Below are 20275 nucleotides of genomic sequence, written 5' to 3'. Positions count from 1 at the left end.
TGTTTTTTTGTTTTGTTTATGGTACCTGGTATTTGCAAAAAAAAAAAAGAAAAGACTTTATTGCAGAGTTCATGAGCAAGAAACTCAGGAGCTAATAGTTCAAAACTGCTTCCTCAATCAACTGGTGGTGGACAGTTTATAGAAAGAGAGAGGGGGAAAGCTGTTTATTGGTTGAATAAGAATAGGCACATTTATTTGGGGGAGTTATGTTCTTCCTGGGGAATTTTTTGAGCCTGTGACATTATTGACAGGATGACCTGACTTCTGCTGGTGTCCATTCTTGAAAAGCTCCTTCCAAACTTAAGAATCATTAGTGAAAGGCTTGGAGGCTTTCCCCAGAGGACAACTTACGTTATGGAATTTGTCCTAACCAAAGCTGGGAATAATGGCTTGTTTTCTAAAGTCCAAAATAGCCCTTTTATAAGGCAAGGCACCAATGTCTTGTCTTACAGGCCCCAAAAGGCTGCTGCCTGTGTTTGTAACTCTTTGTGAGAAGAGAAGTTATCTATCTGGTGCATGCTTGAAAAAACTATTGCAGTTTCTTCAGGAATGTTTAACTTCACAGCCTACCTTGTTGACCAAGCAGCATAAAAAAGTGCCAATAGCCAAAAAAATCCCACACAGCTGGAAAGGCTCATTTCTAGGATCTGTTTATGGTCAAGCCGAGGTTAGGAGATGGATTTTGGGGAAAAAAATTGCATTTTTTTAAAGGAAGTAATACCTGGTTATCTCAAAGTTTCCATCCCCATGATCTGGGTTGTAATTTTCTTTCATCTTTTGCATCTGACACAAAATATATATTATATATCCATAAAAAAGATTATAGTTATAGAAATCACAAATACAACATGGCCTAAAATAGCAAAAAAATAACTGAAAAGGGAAATAAGCATCCTAATAGCCAAAAATTGATCCTGTTTTCAAGGGTATGGTTTGCTTCATGAAATTCCCTGCCAGTCTTTACCAATGCTATGTTGCTTGGAGCAACTTCAAGACTCAAATGTCCTTAGTAACACAGGAAGAGGAGCAAAGTCAGTGTCTGCATGTACAAAGGCAGAGTAACTCTAAAGTCAAATCACTGCTGAACCATGGGGAGAAAAGCAGCTTAAGGAGGAAGAGCTCCAGCCTGTGAGCTGAGTAAGTAGCCAGCAAGTCTGCAGCAGCCCAGGGAAGCTGCCCAGCTGAGCAGCCAAGGAAGGGTGACAAGAACAGCTCCAGTCCTTTACATTCTAGATGCAGCAGAGGTTCCTAAAGGAGAGATTCTGATCCGGAGGGACTCTGTCAGCCTTTCTCAAACTCCACAAATTGGTAGGCCTGGTGGTGCACACCTGTGATGATATTCGACAGGCTGAGTCTACAGGATTGCAAATTTGAGGCCAGTCTGAGCAATTTGGCATGACCCTTTCTCAAAATTAAAAAATTAAATGGGATGGGAATGTAGCTCTGTGATAAAGCAATGTTGGGTTCAATTCCCAGTACCCAACAAACAAACAAACAAATCAAACTTCACAGATTCATGGAAGATTGTCAGAAATAATTTGTTCATTTTCTCTTTTCTCCAGGAGAAATTCTGTATGGAAACCAACCTGTGCCTGAAAGCACATGGTGCTTGGCCCACATTTTTTTTCTTTTGTTCCCTGAGTTTTTCTGTACTTTGCACTTTGAGTTTCTCTTTTTGCAGTTCACTTCCCTTTCCTCATATCATGGACTCTTTGACTAACTAATAATTAGTTTTCTCCTACCAGTTTTTACACAAAGAAAGAAGCTTGATTATCTTTTTTAAATTTTTTATTCTTTAAGCTTGGTTATCTTTAATACTGTAAACAGAATGTTTTTGGTAGTTCTAAAAGACATTGTAGAAAATGAGTGATTTTTCAGGCCATTTATTCTCTCCTCTTCACCAGTAGGACAATCATCTTCAGTGAAAGATGCTGGGGTATGAAATAAAGTTTGGGGATGGAAGGGTATTGCTTTGGAGTAGGTAGGGATAAAGTGTGGGGAGAAGTGAGGCAGAACTAGGAGAGATGCAGGAAAACAAGGCTTAGAAGGAGGACACCTGAGGCAGTGGAACTGGTCCACTGGCTGGTGTTTTCAATTCCTCCCAGGCAAGGGGTGCCCTGGTGAAGCAGTAATAAGGTCAGAATGCTTTGCTTTAGAATCTGCACAGGGAAAGAAGGCACATGTAGGTAGGTAATAATATTAACAAAAACTCTTTCATGCAAGTTACTATTCCAAGCACTTTACATATATTAACTAATTTTATACTCACTAACAACCCTACAAGATTGAAATCATTTATCCCCATTCTTTTTAAGTTTTTTTTTTTTAATTGTAGATGGTTACAATACCTTCATTTTTATGTGGTGCTAAGGATCAAACATAGGGCCTTACATGTGAGAGGCAAGAGCTCCACCACTGAGCTACAAATCCAGCCCCCATTTATCCCCATTTTAAGTATGTGGAACAAAGGAAACAAGAAGTTAAGCAACTCCTCAAAATTTACAGTCAGGAAGTGATACAAACTGGTCAGGCTTCAGTCCACAGAAATCAAGGTAAACACAGCTTCTATATGTGTGCTTTTGCTTTCCACCTCTAAGAGATGTCTCATTCTTTCACCCATAATACTCCTCTGAAACCAATGGACGAGAGAATTTCATTTTTACACAGAGGAGTAAAAGTGTGGATTCTTCAACTTCTCCTCTAATGATGCTTTTCAAAATAATCTGACATGTGAGGCAGGGAATTCAGGTGAACCAAAAGGAAAAAGGAATTCAAAGAAGGATATCAAAAAGTAAGTCACTGGGCTAGGGTTGTGGGTCAGTGGTAGAGTGCTTGCCTAGCATGTGTGAGGCACTGGGTTTAATTCTAAACTCTGCAATTAAATAAATGAATAAAACAAAGGTCCATCAACATCTAAAAAAAATATTTTAAAGAAGTAAGTGACAGAGGCTGAGGTTGTGGCTCAGCCATAGAGCTCTCGCCTAGCATGTGCGAGGTGCTGGGTTCGATCCTTAGCACCACATAAAAATACATAAAATAAAGGTATTAAAATTTTAAAAAAAAGTAGGTGACAGCTTTAAAAGTAGCGACACATGAATCCGAAGGATCGGAGAACATCCACCTCACTTAGATATCATGTGCAATATGTCCCTACACAAATACACTTCTCCTTTAGACTGGAGTCCAGATAGGCGCTGGGAGCTTCACTAAGTTCTAGAATCAATCAACACACAAATACCAGCAACCCGCACAAGCCCTTCTCGGAAAGGTACTCACTCCATGGGTGCCAGCGGGACTCAAATTTGAGTTTTTGCTGTTGTGGGGCTGCGGGAGACCCAGACAGTTAACCAGGCCCCAGTGCTCCGCGGATAAGGAGGCCTCGGCCTTTACCGCAGCATCACAGCAGGTCCGCACACCCTCCACCATGGGTCATGGTGGGCGGTCAGGTCCAGCCCAGGTTTGGGCCATTTGTCCTAGGCCTTGGCGCGGAAGGATCGAGGGCCCCCGAGACCTCCGGCGTTCGCTCCCCACCTCCCCCGCCCTCTTCTCGGTCTTCCTTCGAATAATGCGGCTCCATCCTCCACTTCTGACACCGCACCGAACTCCTCAGGCCTTCTATGCACGCACCTCCCCTCGTGGCCACGCACACTGGCCCCTGAGCCTTCCCCAGCTGGCCCTCGAGGCTCCATATCCCCCGCCCGTCTGCGGAAAGCCGGGCGCCGTGACCCCAGCGGTCTCCCGCCCCTAGCCTCCGGAGCCCACAAACACCTGACAACCCTAGCACAGTAGCTCCGGCTCCCGCCAAAGAGCACCAAGCGGGCCAAACCCCTACCCTACCGCGATTGGCTGACAGGAAGACATTCGCACATTCCTATTGGCCGGATCTCCGCTGTCAGTGCGACTGGCCAGCAGAGCGAGTGCCAAAGATCCGTCCACCCGGATCTCGTCCAGAGCGCCGATCGGGGCAGGGCCTGCGCGGGAGGGAGAAGGCAGTGCTGAGCCTGGGTTCTCCTCCTTGCGGGAGCCGCATCTCACCCAGCTGCTGTTAGCGCGGCTCCAACCCACAACGCACGTAAATTTGGGAGCTCTCAGCCAGATGCAAGCCTGAGGACAGATAAAATTCTTGCCTAGCGCGATGTTACGTGCTTGTGATTTAAGGAATAGGGCATCTCGATGTGACTCTCATTCTGTTAGGAAATCAGCAGTCGTCACTTGGAATTATTTCTACAGAGCTACTAAACCTCATTGGTTCAGTTTTGACTCAGTGAAGCGAAGGTTAGAGAATGGGATCCACAAAATAGGATCCTTTCTGTTTGACATTCAGCGCTAAGAGCTTGGGTAGGTGCTGTTGAATGAGATATCTTTCTTTATTGCTTCCTTACCATGCATCCAAACGTCTGTGAACAGATGTATGCCCTTTGTATGGGCTTTAAAATCACTCCTGTCTTGGTGCTATCTGGGAGACTCCAGTGGAATATTGTTTTGTCTTCTAATTTTCCTTTTACAAAAAAAAACTGATATTTATTATACATATATATTATATATGTAGCATTATTAGAAACTAATCATGAAATGAAACACTTTAAATATGAAAAAGAGCACCACTTACTGCAGCTTACATGCTGGCCAGATTTGGCTGAAGTACAGACAGTATATAAATTTATTTATTCAAGCAAGGCATGGTGGTGCATGCCTGTAATACCGACTGTTTGAAAGGTGGAAGCAGGAGGATTGCAAATCCGAGACTGCCCTGGGCAATTTAGCTGGGGCCTGTCACAAAATTTTAAATGATGACTCAGAAGCCTGAGTCAGAAGTTCAAATAAAAATTTGAACTCAAATTAGACTGTTTTGCTCAAAAACAAGTTCAAAGCCAACCTCACCTACTTAGCAAGACCCTGTCTCAAATTAAAAAAAAAAAAAAAAAAAAATCCTGAGAAGGGGGAACTGGGGATGTGGCTCAGTGGTTAAGTGCCCCTGAGTTCAATGCCCAGTAGAGAAAGAAAGAGAGAGAGAGAAAGTTAGTTCTTTAGCTTTGGACTAAGACATTTTAATGCTCTTTTAGAATTGAAAATTAGATGTTAGCCTGGTGAGAGCGGAAGACAGTGCCTTTGAAATCTGCTTGTGCTTGGAATAAGGAAACAAAGGAGTGACATCTTAGGGTGTGTTTGAGGCAGAAAGGGAAGGCTGCTGTCTAGTATTGTCATTATTACCATCTTTCTGAATATGTGGTTTGAATAAAATATTTTGCAAAAGAAAGCTAAGGCATTTGATGGGCAGAATATAAGGAGTGAGAAGATCTAGACTCTTGTTGACTTAACATATGCCATTTATTCTTTTTTTTTTTTTAAGATGGGGGTCTCACTATGTTGCCCATGTTGTTCTGGAACTTATGGACTGAAGAAATCCTCCTTCCTCAGCCTTCCAGATAACTGAGAATACAAGTGTGTCCCACACCATTCTTTTTATAATTTAACAAACATTTATTGAACAACATTAATTGGCTCCTCTAGATACAAAATCAAGCTCTCCAGTTATCCTGGATAAAATAAAATAAGATATATGTATTATAAAGTATATTTTAGTGACATCAGAATGGAATATAAAGCCATTGGCCAGGAAAAACAAAAATATATTTTCTGTCTAATTCCTCTTCCACTTGAGGTCATAGTATTTATCATGTTTTAATGTAAGAACTAAAGTTTTCAATAGAGACATCAATTTGGAAATTAGGATTCTCTTATTGTTGGAAGATCGTGTTGTTTTAGGTTCTATTTATATGTTTTTATTTTATTTCTAATAATTTTGTATTTATTAAAACTCCTGGATCATAAATGGGGAAGATTACAAACTAATTATTATATTTTTATCAGGTTCCAAAGAGTGGAAGGAAGCATGTACAAGCTGGAGAATCTAATAGTATGTATTAACTCTCTTTACATATAATTTTTCTTTCTTTAAACTTCCTCCTCCTCCTTCTTCTCTTTTCTTTTCTTGTAGTACTGGAGATTGGACATCCCCAGCCCTTAATAAAAATTTTAAATTTTGAGACAAAGTCTAGCTAAGTTTCCAAGGCTGGCCTCAAATTTGCCATTCTACCTCAGCATCTCTAGTAGCTGACATTATAAATATGCCGCACCACGTCTGGCAGTCTCCTTTTTTATCATGGCTATGTGACATTCTTTCCTATGAATGTGAAGTTTGTTCAACCAGTCCTTTACTAACATCTGGAGTATTTTTGATACTAAGAACAATGTTGTAGAGAATGTCCTTGTACATATTTTTTGTGTATTTCTTTATAATTCATTCTTAGTAGTAGAATTGCTAGCTCAAGGATATGCAGACTTGAATTTTGGAAAATGTAATTTGGTTGGTATTTTACTTTTGTAAAATATACTTAAAACTTTTGATAAGGAATGGGATAAAGTAGTCATTAAACCATGAGTGCCCTGTTTTTTATGTTCTAGATTGTTGTTCGTATTAGGAAACATCTAGGGTTTTAAAGAAAGTAACACTTGATGGTAAGGGATGTGCTAGAATATCAAAGCAGTATTAATCATAATTATAAAAGTATTGCTGGGTTGATTTGGATTATTTGTATCCTAATTATGGATCTTTTCATTATTGTGGTGAAATGATTGAAACAACCCAGTGTTATAGTACTGGAGAGCAAAACAGTCTAATTATAACTTGTTGCTTTCATATGGGTCATAAATTGTCTTGGGGACTTAAAATACTATGCATCAGACCAAGCATAAGTGATCCTTTCTATTCCCTGTTCTATTTTTGTTCTGTAGACACTGCAAACAATGGAGCATATTGTTTGTTGACTAAATGCTGTAATGAGAACATTGAAATCTAGAATCTATTATCTCTCTTGGAATAACACATTCTTAACATTTCAGAGACGACCAGACTTCTTGTGTTTTATTGGCTCCCTCTATGCAAGTTATAGAATGCCCCTATTAATTATTTAAGTGGATCATAAAATACTTCTGAATAAAATTATAAAGACTGAAGGCTTCTGGAGTAACACACTACTGCCTGAATTGTTAACTTTTTAAATGTAATTCCCACCTACCTTGTTTTAAGCAATATAGGAAACTAAACCTAGGTCCTCAGGCATGCTAGGCAATGAGCTATACCCCCAGGCCTTAAATATAACTTTTAAAAGCCTGTTTTGGATAGAAATTCTTCCTCAAATGTATTATGACATTCTGAACTTTTAAAACAGAATATCAATCATTATTACAAAAGCATTCTAATAATAATATTGGAATTTTTTTGGAGGAGTTCTGGGGATTGAACCTGAGATACTGAGCCACATCCCCAGCCCCCCTCTCCTGTTTCTTTAAAATTTTGAGACAGGGTCTCCCTAAGTTACTTAGGGCCTTGCTAAATTGCTGAGGCTGGCTTTAAACTTGTGATCCTCCTGCCTCAGCCTCACAAATCATTGGGATTGCAGGAATGTGCCACCACTGCCAGCAACAGTGACATTGTAAGTGATCTAAGAAAAGTGGTATTCTAAGTGATCATTCCTATAACATGCATAGAGGGAGCCAATAGAACACAAAAAGTCTGGTCTTCTCATCATTATAATAACAATCAGGGCTGGGGTTGTAGCTCAGTGGTTGAGTCCCTTACCTGGCATGTGTGAGGCACTATATTTGATCCACAGCATCATATAAAAAAATAAATAAAACAAAGATTATGTCCATCTACAATTTAAAAATGTTTTAAAAAATAATAATCAGATTTAATCAATTTTGGGTGACTTGGGGTACAATGAGAAACTTGAATTATTATACTCATAAGAATGTTTTCAGAACTGACAGAAGTATAGGGCTCTATGTCTCATATCAATAGGCCCAAAGCTAACTGATAAAAGCTTCTTGAGTTTTTCTGGTGCTTTGTGTGCCAACTTCCCCTTTTCCTGTAAAGACATAGTTCTGATCTGATTTGAGGTTTCTGATTTATTGTGGGCTTAGATAACTGGATATCCTAGCTTATTAGAATTATATATAAAACAGAAGAAAAAAGCCTGTGGAGGTGTCAAGGGGCTGTTCTGTGATTGGAATCCAAGGAAGTGGTCAGATGTATAAATCCCATTTAGGTGAGGGCTGAAAGGTTTTGGAATTAGTCAGGATTAGTGGGATCTATTGGCTGTTTTTTAGCTACCTGGGGATTAAAAGGTTTTAATTGGCAGGAGAGACATGGATAGTTAAATATTATAATACAGAGTTTGGCATTGATGACTATCAAGGGGAAAATAGGATGTTTCCAAATTAGCAGGTGGTGGTAGGCTACCCCAGAAGGTAGATAACCTAAAAACTCTTTTAGGTAGGCGTACCAGAATTCTGTAAGATAGGTATGGAAGATATTGAACTATAGAAAAAGTATCCAGAAAGCCAAGTGGAAAAAGACCTCTGTATCAGCAGGGAAAGAAAGCTAAGGAAAAGCTACAACCTTTCTCAGTAGGATACTTATCATTGGGATTTAAGGAGAGTAGTGAATCAATAAATATCACCTTGAAAAAAATGATCCAAATCTTTTTCTATTTGTTTTGTTACCCCACCTATGATTAGGATAGCTATTCTCTTCTGTAAGCATTCTTTTTGATTCCTTTTTGACCATATTAGCATACTTATTCCCTCATTAAAACCTTGATGACTGTTTTAGAAAAGAAATTAAGGGGAAATTAATGACCAGAAATTCCATTCCTCTCAAGAGGAGAAAAAAAAAGTAAAAAAGTAAAATCAGCTGCCACTTTGGTTCACAGGGTCCACAACCTTCTCCATCTGGGGCCACAATGCAATAATGTGCTGAATGGGATCAGGTTCGAATAAAAGTATGTATTACCCATATGGGAACAGAAGAGGGTTAGGGGAGAGGAAGATAATTCCAGAAAGGCTCCATGGAAGAAACAATATTTTAGTTGAATCTTGAAAATTAAAAATGAGTTGGGTTTTCATTTTTACCTTTACTTTGAAATCCAGCAAAACACTGTTAACTTTCTAGGGGAAAACCCCCTCACCTTCCCACAGACAGGAGACAGGAGACAGGAGAGTAAGACAATGGCTGAGCCAATGATTTATTGCCTATCTGAGCCAATGATACCCAGCTCCACCATCAGCCACAGGATGACATGGTACCTACATGGCAAACAGTTAAAAGGTACAGTTCTGATTCTTCCTCCCTCCCTCCTCTTCTTCTTTCCTTCCTTCATTCTTTCCCTCTCCCTCCCTCCCTCTCTCCTTCTTCTTCTTTTCTCTCCCTCCCTCCTTCTCCTCCACCCCTTCTTCTTCTTTTTTTTTCTCTCTCATCAAACCAACGCAGGGTTGCTCTACCACTGAGCTATCCCAGCCCTTTTTAATTTGGGTGTTTTTTTTTCCCACAATTTATCCATTCTTTTCTAATTAGTTATATATGACAACAGAATGCATTTTGATTCATTGTACACAAATGGAGCACAACTTTTCATTTCTCTGGGGTTTTTTTTTTTTTTTTGAACTGGGGGTCGAACACAGGGCTTTGCAAATGCAAGGCAGATGCTTTGCCACTGAGCTACATCCCAGCCTTCATTTCTCTGGTTGTACACGATGTAGAGTCACACCATTTGTGCAGTCATACATATACCTAAGGTAATGATGTTCTTCTCATTTCACCATCTTTCCTACCCCTATGACCCCTCCACTCACCCCTTCCCTTTGACAATCCAAAGTTCCTCCATTCTCCTTTTTAATTTTTATTTTGATACAAGGTCTCACTACATTGGTTGCCCAGGCTGGTCTTAACCTTGTAATCTTCCTGCCTCAGCCTCCCAAGTAGCTGCGATGACAGGTGTAGCCACTGTGTGCAGCTATTTATTCATTTCCTATCCCAGGGCTTTTCATGGGCTAGGTAAGTGCTCTTTCCTGAGGTCTATCCTGAGCCTGAGTTGGTGCTGTGATCCTCAACTATCTGAGGCCTGGCTCCCTGACACTGTCTCTCCTCCCCTACATCCTAGCTTCTGCAAGTGTTCTACATCAGTGGGAGGAGAATGTTTTTCAATTAATTTTCAATCTTTCCCTTAATCTCCATTTCTGATCTCTAACCTAGGGTTCCCCTTTGGGGTGGAATTCTCATCATCATTGCAGATATTTTTATTTTTCTCTTTTTGGACAAATATGGTAAGTCAAGAGGGAATGGGAGTGGCAATCAAAGGAGCCACTTTCTATCACATGGCTACTGGGGAAGTGCCTTCTGTGAGCTCACTGCTGCATTTCCCCTTTAGGCTTGCAGAAGCTGGAAGCATTTGATATGAGGCAAGTGTTATACACTGTTCATTGGTTGTTTTTTGTTTTTTTAAGTTGTTGATGGACCTTTATTTTATTTACTTATTTGTGGTTCTGAGAATTGAATCCAGGGCCTCACACATGCTAGGTAAGTGCTCTACCACTGAGCTACAACTCCAGCCCTGTTCATTAGTTTTTTGAAACAAGGTTTTGTTTTTTGTTTAGTCTTTCACTGTAAAAGACAGTAACAATGCTAGGATGATTTAATGGTATTGTATGTTTCAACAAAAAGCCAGTTCAGCCCTGGGCTATTTATTTTGAAGGAATATAATCTATAGCCAAGATCCATGTGCAGGAAGGCCTGCAGAGATTCCTAGTCCAAAACAACTGGATGCTCTAAAGACTTTCCAGAATAGAATTCCTGGTACCAAGTTGGCCATCCTGACAGTAGAATAGCCTTGGAGAGGTTTAGGGAGGGGTTTGCATGGTTATTCTTGGTGCTAGCCAAATGTAGTTCTGTTTTTGTTCATTCAGGTTTATATTAATTTCAGCTTAAATTTTCTTTGTATCCAAAGAGTTAATGAATTATAGGTGACACAGTGACTATTTCTTGATTTGTGCCCCAACCAGACACTCCTAGAAATCAGTATCACTATTTGCAGTAATAGCACTTTTCTCTGCGTAGTTTTTATAAACTGGTTTCTGCTTACTGGCCTGGCTAAACTTTAAAAACTGTATCTAATCTATGAGTTGATTATGCAGTTTGGTCCAAGGTTTCCAAGAAAAATGCTGAATCAGGGAAAAGGATGTATGAGAAATTTTTATGAATAAGTCTTTCATCATATTCGAGTACCAAAGACAGCCAATTTTTAGACAGACATGGGGGAACAGAAGCTTGATAAGTGTGGAGAGTTAATAATTGATTCTGTATACTTGGGTTTGTCTCTCAGGAATTTACTTTGAAATTAATAACAATAAGGTCATTAGCATTTGTTCTTTAAAATATTAATTGTGTTCTATGCACAGCTACACAACTGTTTTGTTCATCTGTAACATGATATAAAACATAAAGAAAATCTAGTGTTGAATTCTTTTTCTTTTTTCTTTTTTTTTCTTTTTTGTACCAGGGATTGAATTCAGGGGTGCTTAATCGCTGAGCCACATCCACAGCCATTTTTGTATTTTATTTTGAGACAGGGTCTCATTAAGTTAAGTTGCTTACGGCCTCACTAAGTTGCTGAGACTGGCTTTGAACTTGCGATCCTCCTGCCTCAGCCTCCCAAGGCACTGGCATTACAGAAATGAGCCGCCATGCCTGGCTCCTGAATTCTCTTCTAAGCCTTGTTTACTTTTATTTGTTTATTTAAAGTATTTTTGTTTTGTTTTGTTTTCAGAGGTTCAGTCTATGGTTTTCTAACTCCATAGCTCTGGGCCCAAGATGAGGCAGAACATCATGGCTAAAGAGTGAGGCAGAAGAAAATGGCTCAGAACATGGCAATCAGAAAACAGAGTGAGAACTTTGCTCACTAAGGATAAAATACATACCCCAAAGGAACGCCCCCAGTGACCCACTTCCTCCAGACATACCCTACCTGCCTACAGTTTCCAACCAGTTGATCCGTATCAGTGGATTAGGTTACAGCTCTCATAAACTACTCATTTGACCTCTGAATGTTCTTACATTGTCTCATGTGAGCTTGTGGGGGATACCACATATACAAATCAACAGGTCCCCAGTACTATGTTACCTTCTTACCCCATCTTATGTTTTGGTAAAGGCTAATAGTTGTTATATTGGTATGTAGTATGTCACAGTGAAACCCAGCCAGAGTCAGGAACTCCAGGGCATGTTCTTGTCACCCTGTTCTGGTTGTTGCACCCCACAGAATGAGCAGACTGTGGGCATCATGGGAGCTCTCATCATATCACCAAACATTTACATGCATTCTACCTTAGTTAAGGTAAATAAGGTCTTATCTCAGTGGCCTTCTGGACCGTTCATGAGGTCTTTTCCTTTAATTGCAAGAGACACAATATATCTGTTAGAGCCCTTTTCCAAGACTGGATATTTCCGAGTCCACATACTTGGACTCTGTTTTTATTACCAAATTGACCAGATATTACTGATTTAACAGAGAAGCAGAGCTAATGTTCTTCATAAAAGGGCTGATGCTGGGTGCAGTGACACATGCCTATAATCCTAGTGACTCAGGAGGCTGAGGCAATAGGATCACAATAGGATCAACTTAGCAGGACCCTATTTCAGAAAAATAATAAAAGTGCTGAGGATATTACCTAGTGGTAGAGTACTCCTGAGATGAATTCTCAGAACCACACAAAAAATAATCAAAATAAAGTATTTAAATAAAATAAAATTTGGGCTGGGGATGTGGCTCAAGTGGTAGCGCGCTCACCTAGCATGCATGAGGCACTGGGTTCGATTCTCAGCACCACATAAATGTAAAATAAAGATATTGTGTCCACCTAAAAATACTAAAAAAGTAAATATTAAAAAATAAATAAATAAAATAAAATTTAAATATAAATAAATAAAGTGCACCAAGCCTCTTGTGTTTAAATCTTCAAAGCCTGATACTATATCAGTTAGTCTTGTGCAGTCTTTTGCTGGACGATTTCAGAGACCTTTATAAGTCAGGTTGTATACCTTTAGGACCAAAATCAGCTTGTTTTTGTAGGTCGGTGTTCCTTCCTGCCACAATATCTGAGAGTCGGTAGTACTTAGTCACTGGTCCCTATTTGGAAAATGCACAGTGCTCTCCAAGGGAATGGAGTTCTTAATTGCTTAGTGAACTAGGATATAGGTAAGTCTTGGGTCTCCCCCATTTCATCTAATCAGTTGTTTGCCCTCTGAATCTCTCCGCTGACATTTCAGGACTGATATTCAAAGTCCTGAAATACTCCTAAGAAACTCATTTCCATGTGCTCCATAAATGAATGCGGCTGTTATCTCCCTAGTCTAGACAGGTAAACCGGGCCAATAAGCAGGAAGTCTGAGAAGCCAACAAGTACTTTTTTAAAAAAATATTTATTTTTTTAGTTTTAGGTGGACACAATACCTTCATTTTATTTTTTTTATGTGGTGCTGAGAATTGAACCCAGTGCCTCACGCATGCTAGGCGAGCATGCTACCACTTGAGCCACATCCCCAGCCCCAACAAGTACTTTTTCACTGAATCCTGCATTGCCCTCTTTGTTTCCTTCATCATCAACGTCTTTGTTGTCTCAGTCTCTGCTGAAGCACTTTTTTTGGAAAACCATCGAGCAAGTGGTGAGTGTTAGGGTAAAATGCAGACTGGGATGGGGTTGGAGAAATACAACATTGACTCTGAAAAATGGCTCTTTGGTCCCATGCTGTACCCCACAACGCTAGTCACTGTGCACCAGTCAGTCTATAGTGTGGTGACTGCAGAAGATTGGACCCATCATTCCCACTTTTGTCTGGGAAGGAAGCTGGCCTCAGGCTCAGGATGGCCTCAGCTGTTATTTAGATGGCTTCAGACTCTTCAGCTCTTTGTCATCCCCTTTTGTTTCCTGTCTATCAACTTCTGCCTGCCTGCTGGTCAGTCTTGCCATTTGAGTAACAGGTTGGAAAGAGTCAGCAAGTAGGAAACAGAAAGTGTGACCAGCTCAGGCTTTGTTTCTTCATTTTGAATTGTGTCCTCCTGATTTTTGATTGTCTATGTGGATTTTTTTTTTAATTTTTGTAGTTGTAGATGGACAGAATGCCTTTATTTTATTTGTTTATTTTTATGTGATGCCGAGGATTCAACCCAGTGCCTTACATGTGCTAGGCAAATGCTCTACCACTGAGCCACAACCCCAGCCCCACCTATGTGGTTTTAATCCCAATTTATTTCCCACCAGTAGGACCTCTGACTACTGACTCTGTTTTGACTAAGGACTCCCTTTCCCTCTCATGTTTGAAGCCTTCTTGAGGGCCTCTCCTCAAGAAACTCATCCCACATAGTCAGATGGTAAGCCCTGTGCTGGGTCTTGAGGGGAAATGGAGAGGAAAAACTAGGCTCAGGTCTTAGTATGCAGTCCTCACTTAAAATGCCCCAGCATTTGTGTACTGCCATATCGGCTCTCAGTAAAGACTTTGATGGCATGGGAGTGTGGAAAGATTGATGGATCCCAAGTAAAGTACTGCTAGCCTCTATCCCCATCACAACCAGCCTCTAGGGTTTTCCTCTAGCTGCCTCTTGAGAGGACTTGTTTTGTGATGTGTTGGAGAGCTCTTCTCATCTGGTCCTGGCATATAAGGTAAAAGTTGCTCTTAAACATTTTTGGGTTCTAAGTTGATGTGTGTAAAAATAGTAGCAGTCCCCATGCTGGCCTCTTCCCTGAAGATAACTCAACTCTTACCCCATCTACAAAGGGGCAAGCCTCTGGAGGTTATGATCTTTGTTCTTGGCTCAATCTTCTCAGCATATTATCTGGTCTTTGTGACTTCACTTCAATTCTGAGCAGGTTTATCTCCTCTGGAATGCCATTTATTTCAGAGGTCCAAATGCCAGACAAGCATTTTAGATTACATGGGAGGGAATAGAGAATCAGTTGAAAAGATGGACTGTACACCAGCTGTTCCCAAACTCTCAGGGACAGTACATTCTTTCACAGGATGTTAATTGAGGTGACTAAAGAAAATGTTCTCAGTAAAGTATTGCTTGCTAGGGTTTCTCAGTCCCTTTATACTGGTTTCATTTTGATCTTCAAGAGCTGATTATGTAGTATACAGCATCTCCTATATTTATTAGCCCTTTTTTTACATTCCTACTACTTTTTTTTCCAAAATAGTGTGTTAGGAAATATAATTTAGAAATTTTGGTGTAGACTTCTGTTTTTTCAGTATTAAAATGGGGATTGCAACTGGGGCAAGATAGTGCAATCCTGTAATCCCATTTTCTGAGGATGCTGAGGTAGGAGGACAGCAAGTTTAAGGCCAGCTTATGCAACTTAGTGAGATTCTATCTCAAAGTAAATTTATTTAAAAAGGACTGTGGATATAATTCAGAGGCAGAGCACTTCCCCAGCAAGTGTGAGGTCCTAGATTTAATCTCTAGTACTAAAAAAGAAAAAAGAAGAACATGGTGATTGCAGGTGAAGGCCTAGAGCTTTGAGAGAGCAGACTGGACTTAGGAACGAAGGAACATCTAGCAATGTTGAGATTGAAAACCTCTAGAATCAGTTCAAGACCTGGGCCTACCTTCTGGAACAGTGCCAGTGCTAGTATAGGTGACTCTTGGCAAAGAGAAATGTCACAGAGAAATGGTGTTTTGGGTGTTTTCTAAGCAGATGATTGACACAGAAATATCTTCTCCCTTGCCTGTCCCAGGGTATTGTGCTGGGATGTTATTTCGGGGCACTCTGCATCTGGGCAGTGGGGATCTTGGCTGCTGGATTGAGCTCCACCATGACAGAAACCTATTCTGGTCAGTTTGTCATGGAGGTATGTGCTGGTGTTGAACAAGGGAGATGGCATACTTTTTATATATTCCTTAGTCCTGTGCTTCTAAAGTCTCTCCAGAACCNTTTTCTTCTTCCAGGTCCAGCCTGTCATCCCATTCCTGTGTTGTCTTTCAGGGATTCCTGAACCTAAAATGGTCACATTTTGTTTGAGTGACATGCTCTTTTGCTCTCATCCCCACTCTGCTTGTTGCTGTCTTCCAAGATGTAGAGCATCTAATGGGAATGAATGACTTCCTGAATGTTCTGCAGAGCTTACAGGTGAGCAGGATCTGGGGAAACTCATCCCATGTAGTCAGAGAGCAAAACTGTGCTGGGTTTGGAGGGAAAATGGAGAGGAAGAAAGAGGCCTGGGTCTTAGTATGCAAGAAATGTATATGAAATCCTTTAATCTAAATAGCTTCTAGGAATGATTTGGGTTTTTTTAACCTGTTGAATTGGAATTATAAGCTATATGCCAACATATAGAACACAAAATTGTAGTTTTTTAATCCAGCAGGAACACTGTATGATACTGTGCTAGGTCCTATGGAAGTTAAGAATGCAAGTCAAGTACAAACATTTGTAAGCATGCAAAGAAACCTGCTGAGCACACTGGCACAAGCCTATAACTCCAACTACTCAATAGACTGTGTGGGAGGATTGGAAGTTCAAGGCCAACCTGGACAATTTAGTGAGACCCTATCTCAAAATTGAAAAAAAAAAAAATTAGAGCTGTGGATGTAGCTCAGTGGTAGAACACCCTGGGCTCAATCCCCAGTATTGCAAAAAGAAACAAAAACTGATGATCATCCTGATCATCCTTGATGCTAGATTAAGGATAGCTCCACACATTTCAACATAATGCTTGAGCATTTGGGAATGCTAGGAATAATTATTTCTCATCAAATAGGTAAGGCAGTGTTTGTTTCCTTAGCACAAACTGTTCTGTTCTCTGGGGTAGGATAGGGCTCCTAGTGGCCCCATCTGATCTTACTTCTTTCCTTTCTAGCTTCCCTTTGCTATCAAACCTGGCCTCACATTTACAAGCTTGCAGCCAATAATGAAGGAGTTTCCCAATGGAAATGGAATATGTACGTGCTCATTCTGGTTCTTCTCGGGGGTGGGGGTGAGGTGGGGGGTGATATGTGCAAAAAGGATATTTTTATCTAACAGGCCATTTTTGGGGGGGGAAGTATATGCCTTGAGAGGTGATTGCTAGCTGCTTCCTTTTGGGCACTGTCAATGGAGAGTATGAATGTAGAAATGGAAGAGAAAGAACATTTTCTTTCAATTTTTAGGGTTTTAACTGTTCGGCTTCAGCAACTGAAGTTTTAATCATTTCAATTCTGTCTTAATTAATCTTAATGAGAAAGGCATAAACTAGTACCTTTGAAGGGTATTGGAAGTATTTGAAATAACTTATTTTCATAAACTAACAGAATGGCTCATTGCATTTCTAGGTTTTTTTGTTTTTCTAAGGATGTGAGATTATTTCATGATAATTTTTTCCCCATCTTTCCCCCTGTCATTTTCCATCATGGACTCATTTAACCTAATCCAGGACATAGCAAGAACCATTTTTCAGTTCCTTTTACAGTGCCTCTAACTCTTGACCTGTTTACCCCTCGAGATGCTATTTCCTTTTCTCTCCGTGGCCAGGTTGAACTTTTCCACCAGTGATTGTGCTCATTCTTTCACAGAGGCTGGAGCATCGCCAGTGGGATCTTAGTCCTCATCTTATCTTCCATCAACATGTACTTTGTAGTGGTTTATGTCCAGGAACTAGGGAACATGGTGTTTTATGTCGTGGCGGCTGTGATCAGTGTGGCTTATCTGAGGTTTGTGTTCTACTTGGTAAGTACAGTCTTGATGAGGCAGGGGCATGGGTATCTGGGATGGTAGAAGTGGGCTACCTGACATTCAGAAATGAATAGGTGGTGGCTCAGTGGTAAAGCACTTGCCTAGCTTGTATGAGGCAGTGGATTTGATCCTCAGCACCACATAAATAAATAAATAAATAAATAAAGATATTGTGTCCATTTACAACTAAAAAAAATTTATTAAAAAAAATGAATGGATTCCAAAAAGCATATGACAGTCTGCCCCCTGGTTATTGAGGCAATTAAAATGGCATTATTGGGCTGGGGTTGTAGCTTAGTGGTAGAATGTTTGCCTAGCACATATAAGGCACTGGGTTCGATCCTCAGCACCACCTAAAAATAAGCCCATCAACAACTAATATTTAAAAAAATGGCATCATCAAATCAGCCATTTATATTTTTAACCATGCAATTTACTTTGGCTCCTAAGATCTGACATTTTTCTATTTTTGTGACTTGTCTATGATTTCCATGTACAAAAGCGTGGTATGTTTGAGGAACTGAAGGAAAGTTGAAATATAAAGTGTGGATAGCGGTATATAATGGAGTTAGAGAAGGGGACAGTGCAGTGTGATTTAGAACTTTAGGGTGGGACACAGGTGGGTTCACAGCCCAGATGAGCACCACCACTTATTCGCTCTCTAAGGAAATAAATAAATAGTGATATTAATTAATATATAATTAATTAATTAATTAATATATAAATAAATAAATATATAAATAAATAAATATATATATATAAATAAATAATATATAAATAAATAAATAGTGATATCAATTATTCTTAGAGTCATTATTTTTAAAACCCTGGTTATAAAAACCATACCAACATAGAAAGGAAATGCAAAGTTATTTGTAGCCAGATGATGAAAATAATTATTTTAATATCTAGAGTAAATTATGTGAAAATGATAATGGTAGTTTTCTTAGGAAAGTAGAATTATATATTCTCAATTATCCAGATCCTCATTAACATTGCTTGTATTAGTGAAAACAGCAATAGCAACAACAGCAGCAAATCTACCTCCCTATTCTAAACCAATTTCTCTGAAACAGCATAATTAATGCCATTTCTGTTACAAAGATGGTTAAAGATGGAAGCTGGAGATGTACTGATCTAGTGTCAGGTTGATCTCTAGAACACTAACCTAGTCCTTATGCCAGTATCTGCAGCAGGTTAGGTATCCGATTGAGAAAATCACTTTAGAGAGTATTGAAAAAATGTGTCCTGGATTAGAATATCCTTCATCTTTCCCTTCCCAATAAATCTTCATCATACAAGGATAACACTGATCCTAGGGCCTAGGAAACCCAAGTAACTGAATACATCCTCGATAGCAATTGTTTTTACAATTTGCTTAAAAGTCAAAGGAGCCTTTCCCTCTTGCAAATTAATTGTAAAGAGGGCAAGTTGTCCTCATGCAACCTGACACTAGTGAGATTATTGAAGTCCCATTTTTCAAGGTGAAGGCTGATTCTAGAATGAGTCACTGCCGTTTATCTCCAAAATAGGAAATTCACAGAGCAGCTCAGGGGACTATGCCCATCATATGAGTCTGTCCATCATTCTTCCCATTCCTTATGATGGGGAGTTGGGAGGACTGAAAAAAGTGGTCATCAGGTAACTCCCCATTGCATGAAAGAAATGAGCCACAAACAAAGCAGTAGGAACAGAGAACTCAGTTTTGAAGAGCATGGGCAAACTGTTACCATCTAGGAGTGCAGGGTTCCTTGTCTCCATTCAGCAAAGAATTGAAGAACAGGACTCATAGATAGCAAGCAAGCAGCAGGTTTATTGCAAAAGGGACAGACAGACTTCTCCAAAGAGAAGAGGCCCCGGAGCTGGGAATCCAGTGGGGGAGTTTTGGCTTGTTCTTTTTATGGTCTCTGGAATTTCCTCCTTTCCTTATCTCCTCCCATGTCCATGCTCTCCTCACCATTATTCATTGATGACTCCTATTTCCATGCGTCTGTTTTAGTTTTTTTTATTGGATCCCCTGCTGAGGAGCATGAGTACAGAAGTGTCTGTCTGATTGAGTTCCCCACTTGTGTCCACTTTTGTCATGCAGGAAGTTGACCTCATCAGAAGACCCTCTACATGCTCTTGTGTTCTGGCCCTGCCCCCAACCTCCTCACACGCCATCTTTCCCTGGCTGCCTAAGCCCTTCTATATTTCCCTCAACACTGTTGAGAAAGGTAGACTCGAGGATATAGTGAAGGCAACGCAGGGTTTGAAGAGTGACTTGGGCAACACGGGGTCATGGAAGAATATGGGCAAAGCTGGATGTTTAAGAAAGGGAGCAGGTTTCATCTGAGCAGGGCCACATGACCAGCATGGTAGAGGAGAGGGCTCTTCAGAGTGATGACTATGTCATCTTCCAGGGCTAGCAATACTTGATTGTACTGGGCAAGTCCTTCCTAGACTGGTCACACAGTAAGCAAAGTTCTGCTGAATGAAGAAGCCACTGATGTCTATACTAAGTAAACCCAGGATCACTCCTCTGTCTTCTTCCGGTAGCCCTGAGAGTCAGTGTGTTTTTATGGCTTCCTGTGTGAAGATAGTCACAGATATATGCTATTGCACACACTGGATTTAGGACTCAACTGCTGGTTGGGAAAGACTTTGTTCCATGTATGTATTTCTGGGTGGTATG

The 20275-nt window shown here is 40.1% G+C and overlaps 1 protein-coding gene across 3 annotated transcripts in view; it reads left to right on the top strand.

Annotated features, from left to right (window-relative positions):
• The first annotated feature begins 3840 nt into the window (after positions 1-3840).
• LOC107148735 (natural resistance-associated macrophage protein 2-like) overlaps positions 3841-20275 on the top strand; it is a 26289-nt gene continuing 9854 nt past the window's right edge. For 2 of the 3 annotated variants that reach the window (XR_007347416.1, XR_007347415.1), the window contains exons 1-6: positions 3841-4338; positions 5872-5917; positions 15629-15742; positions 15877-16020; positions 16751-16832; positions 17442-17595. Coding sequence is in view for 1 of the 3 variants with exons in the window: in XM_048802738.1 (XP_048658695.1) it covers positions 15643-15742; positions 16751-16832; positions 17442-17595 (336 nt within the window). In the remaining 2 variants the exon portion in view is untranslated. The remainder of the gene's footprint in view (positions 4339-5871; positions 5918-15628; positions 15743-15876; positions 16021-16750; positions 16833-17441; positions 17596-20275) is intronic. The other variant, XM_048802738.1, reaches the window with a different exon arrangement.

The sequence above is a fragment of the Marmota marmota genome, unplaced genomic scaffold (genome assembly GCF_001458135.2).
Source record: "Marmota marmota marmota unplaced genomic scaffold, marMar, whole genome shotgun sequence".
Lineage (NCBI taxonomy): Eukaryota > Metazoa > Chordata > Mammalia > Rodentia > Sciuridae > Marmota > Marmota marmota.
Note: the sequence above shows the minus strand (reverse complement) of the source record. Positions and strands in the feature narration are given on the sequence as shown.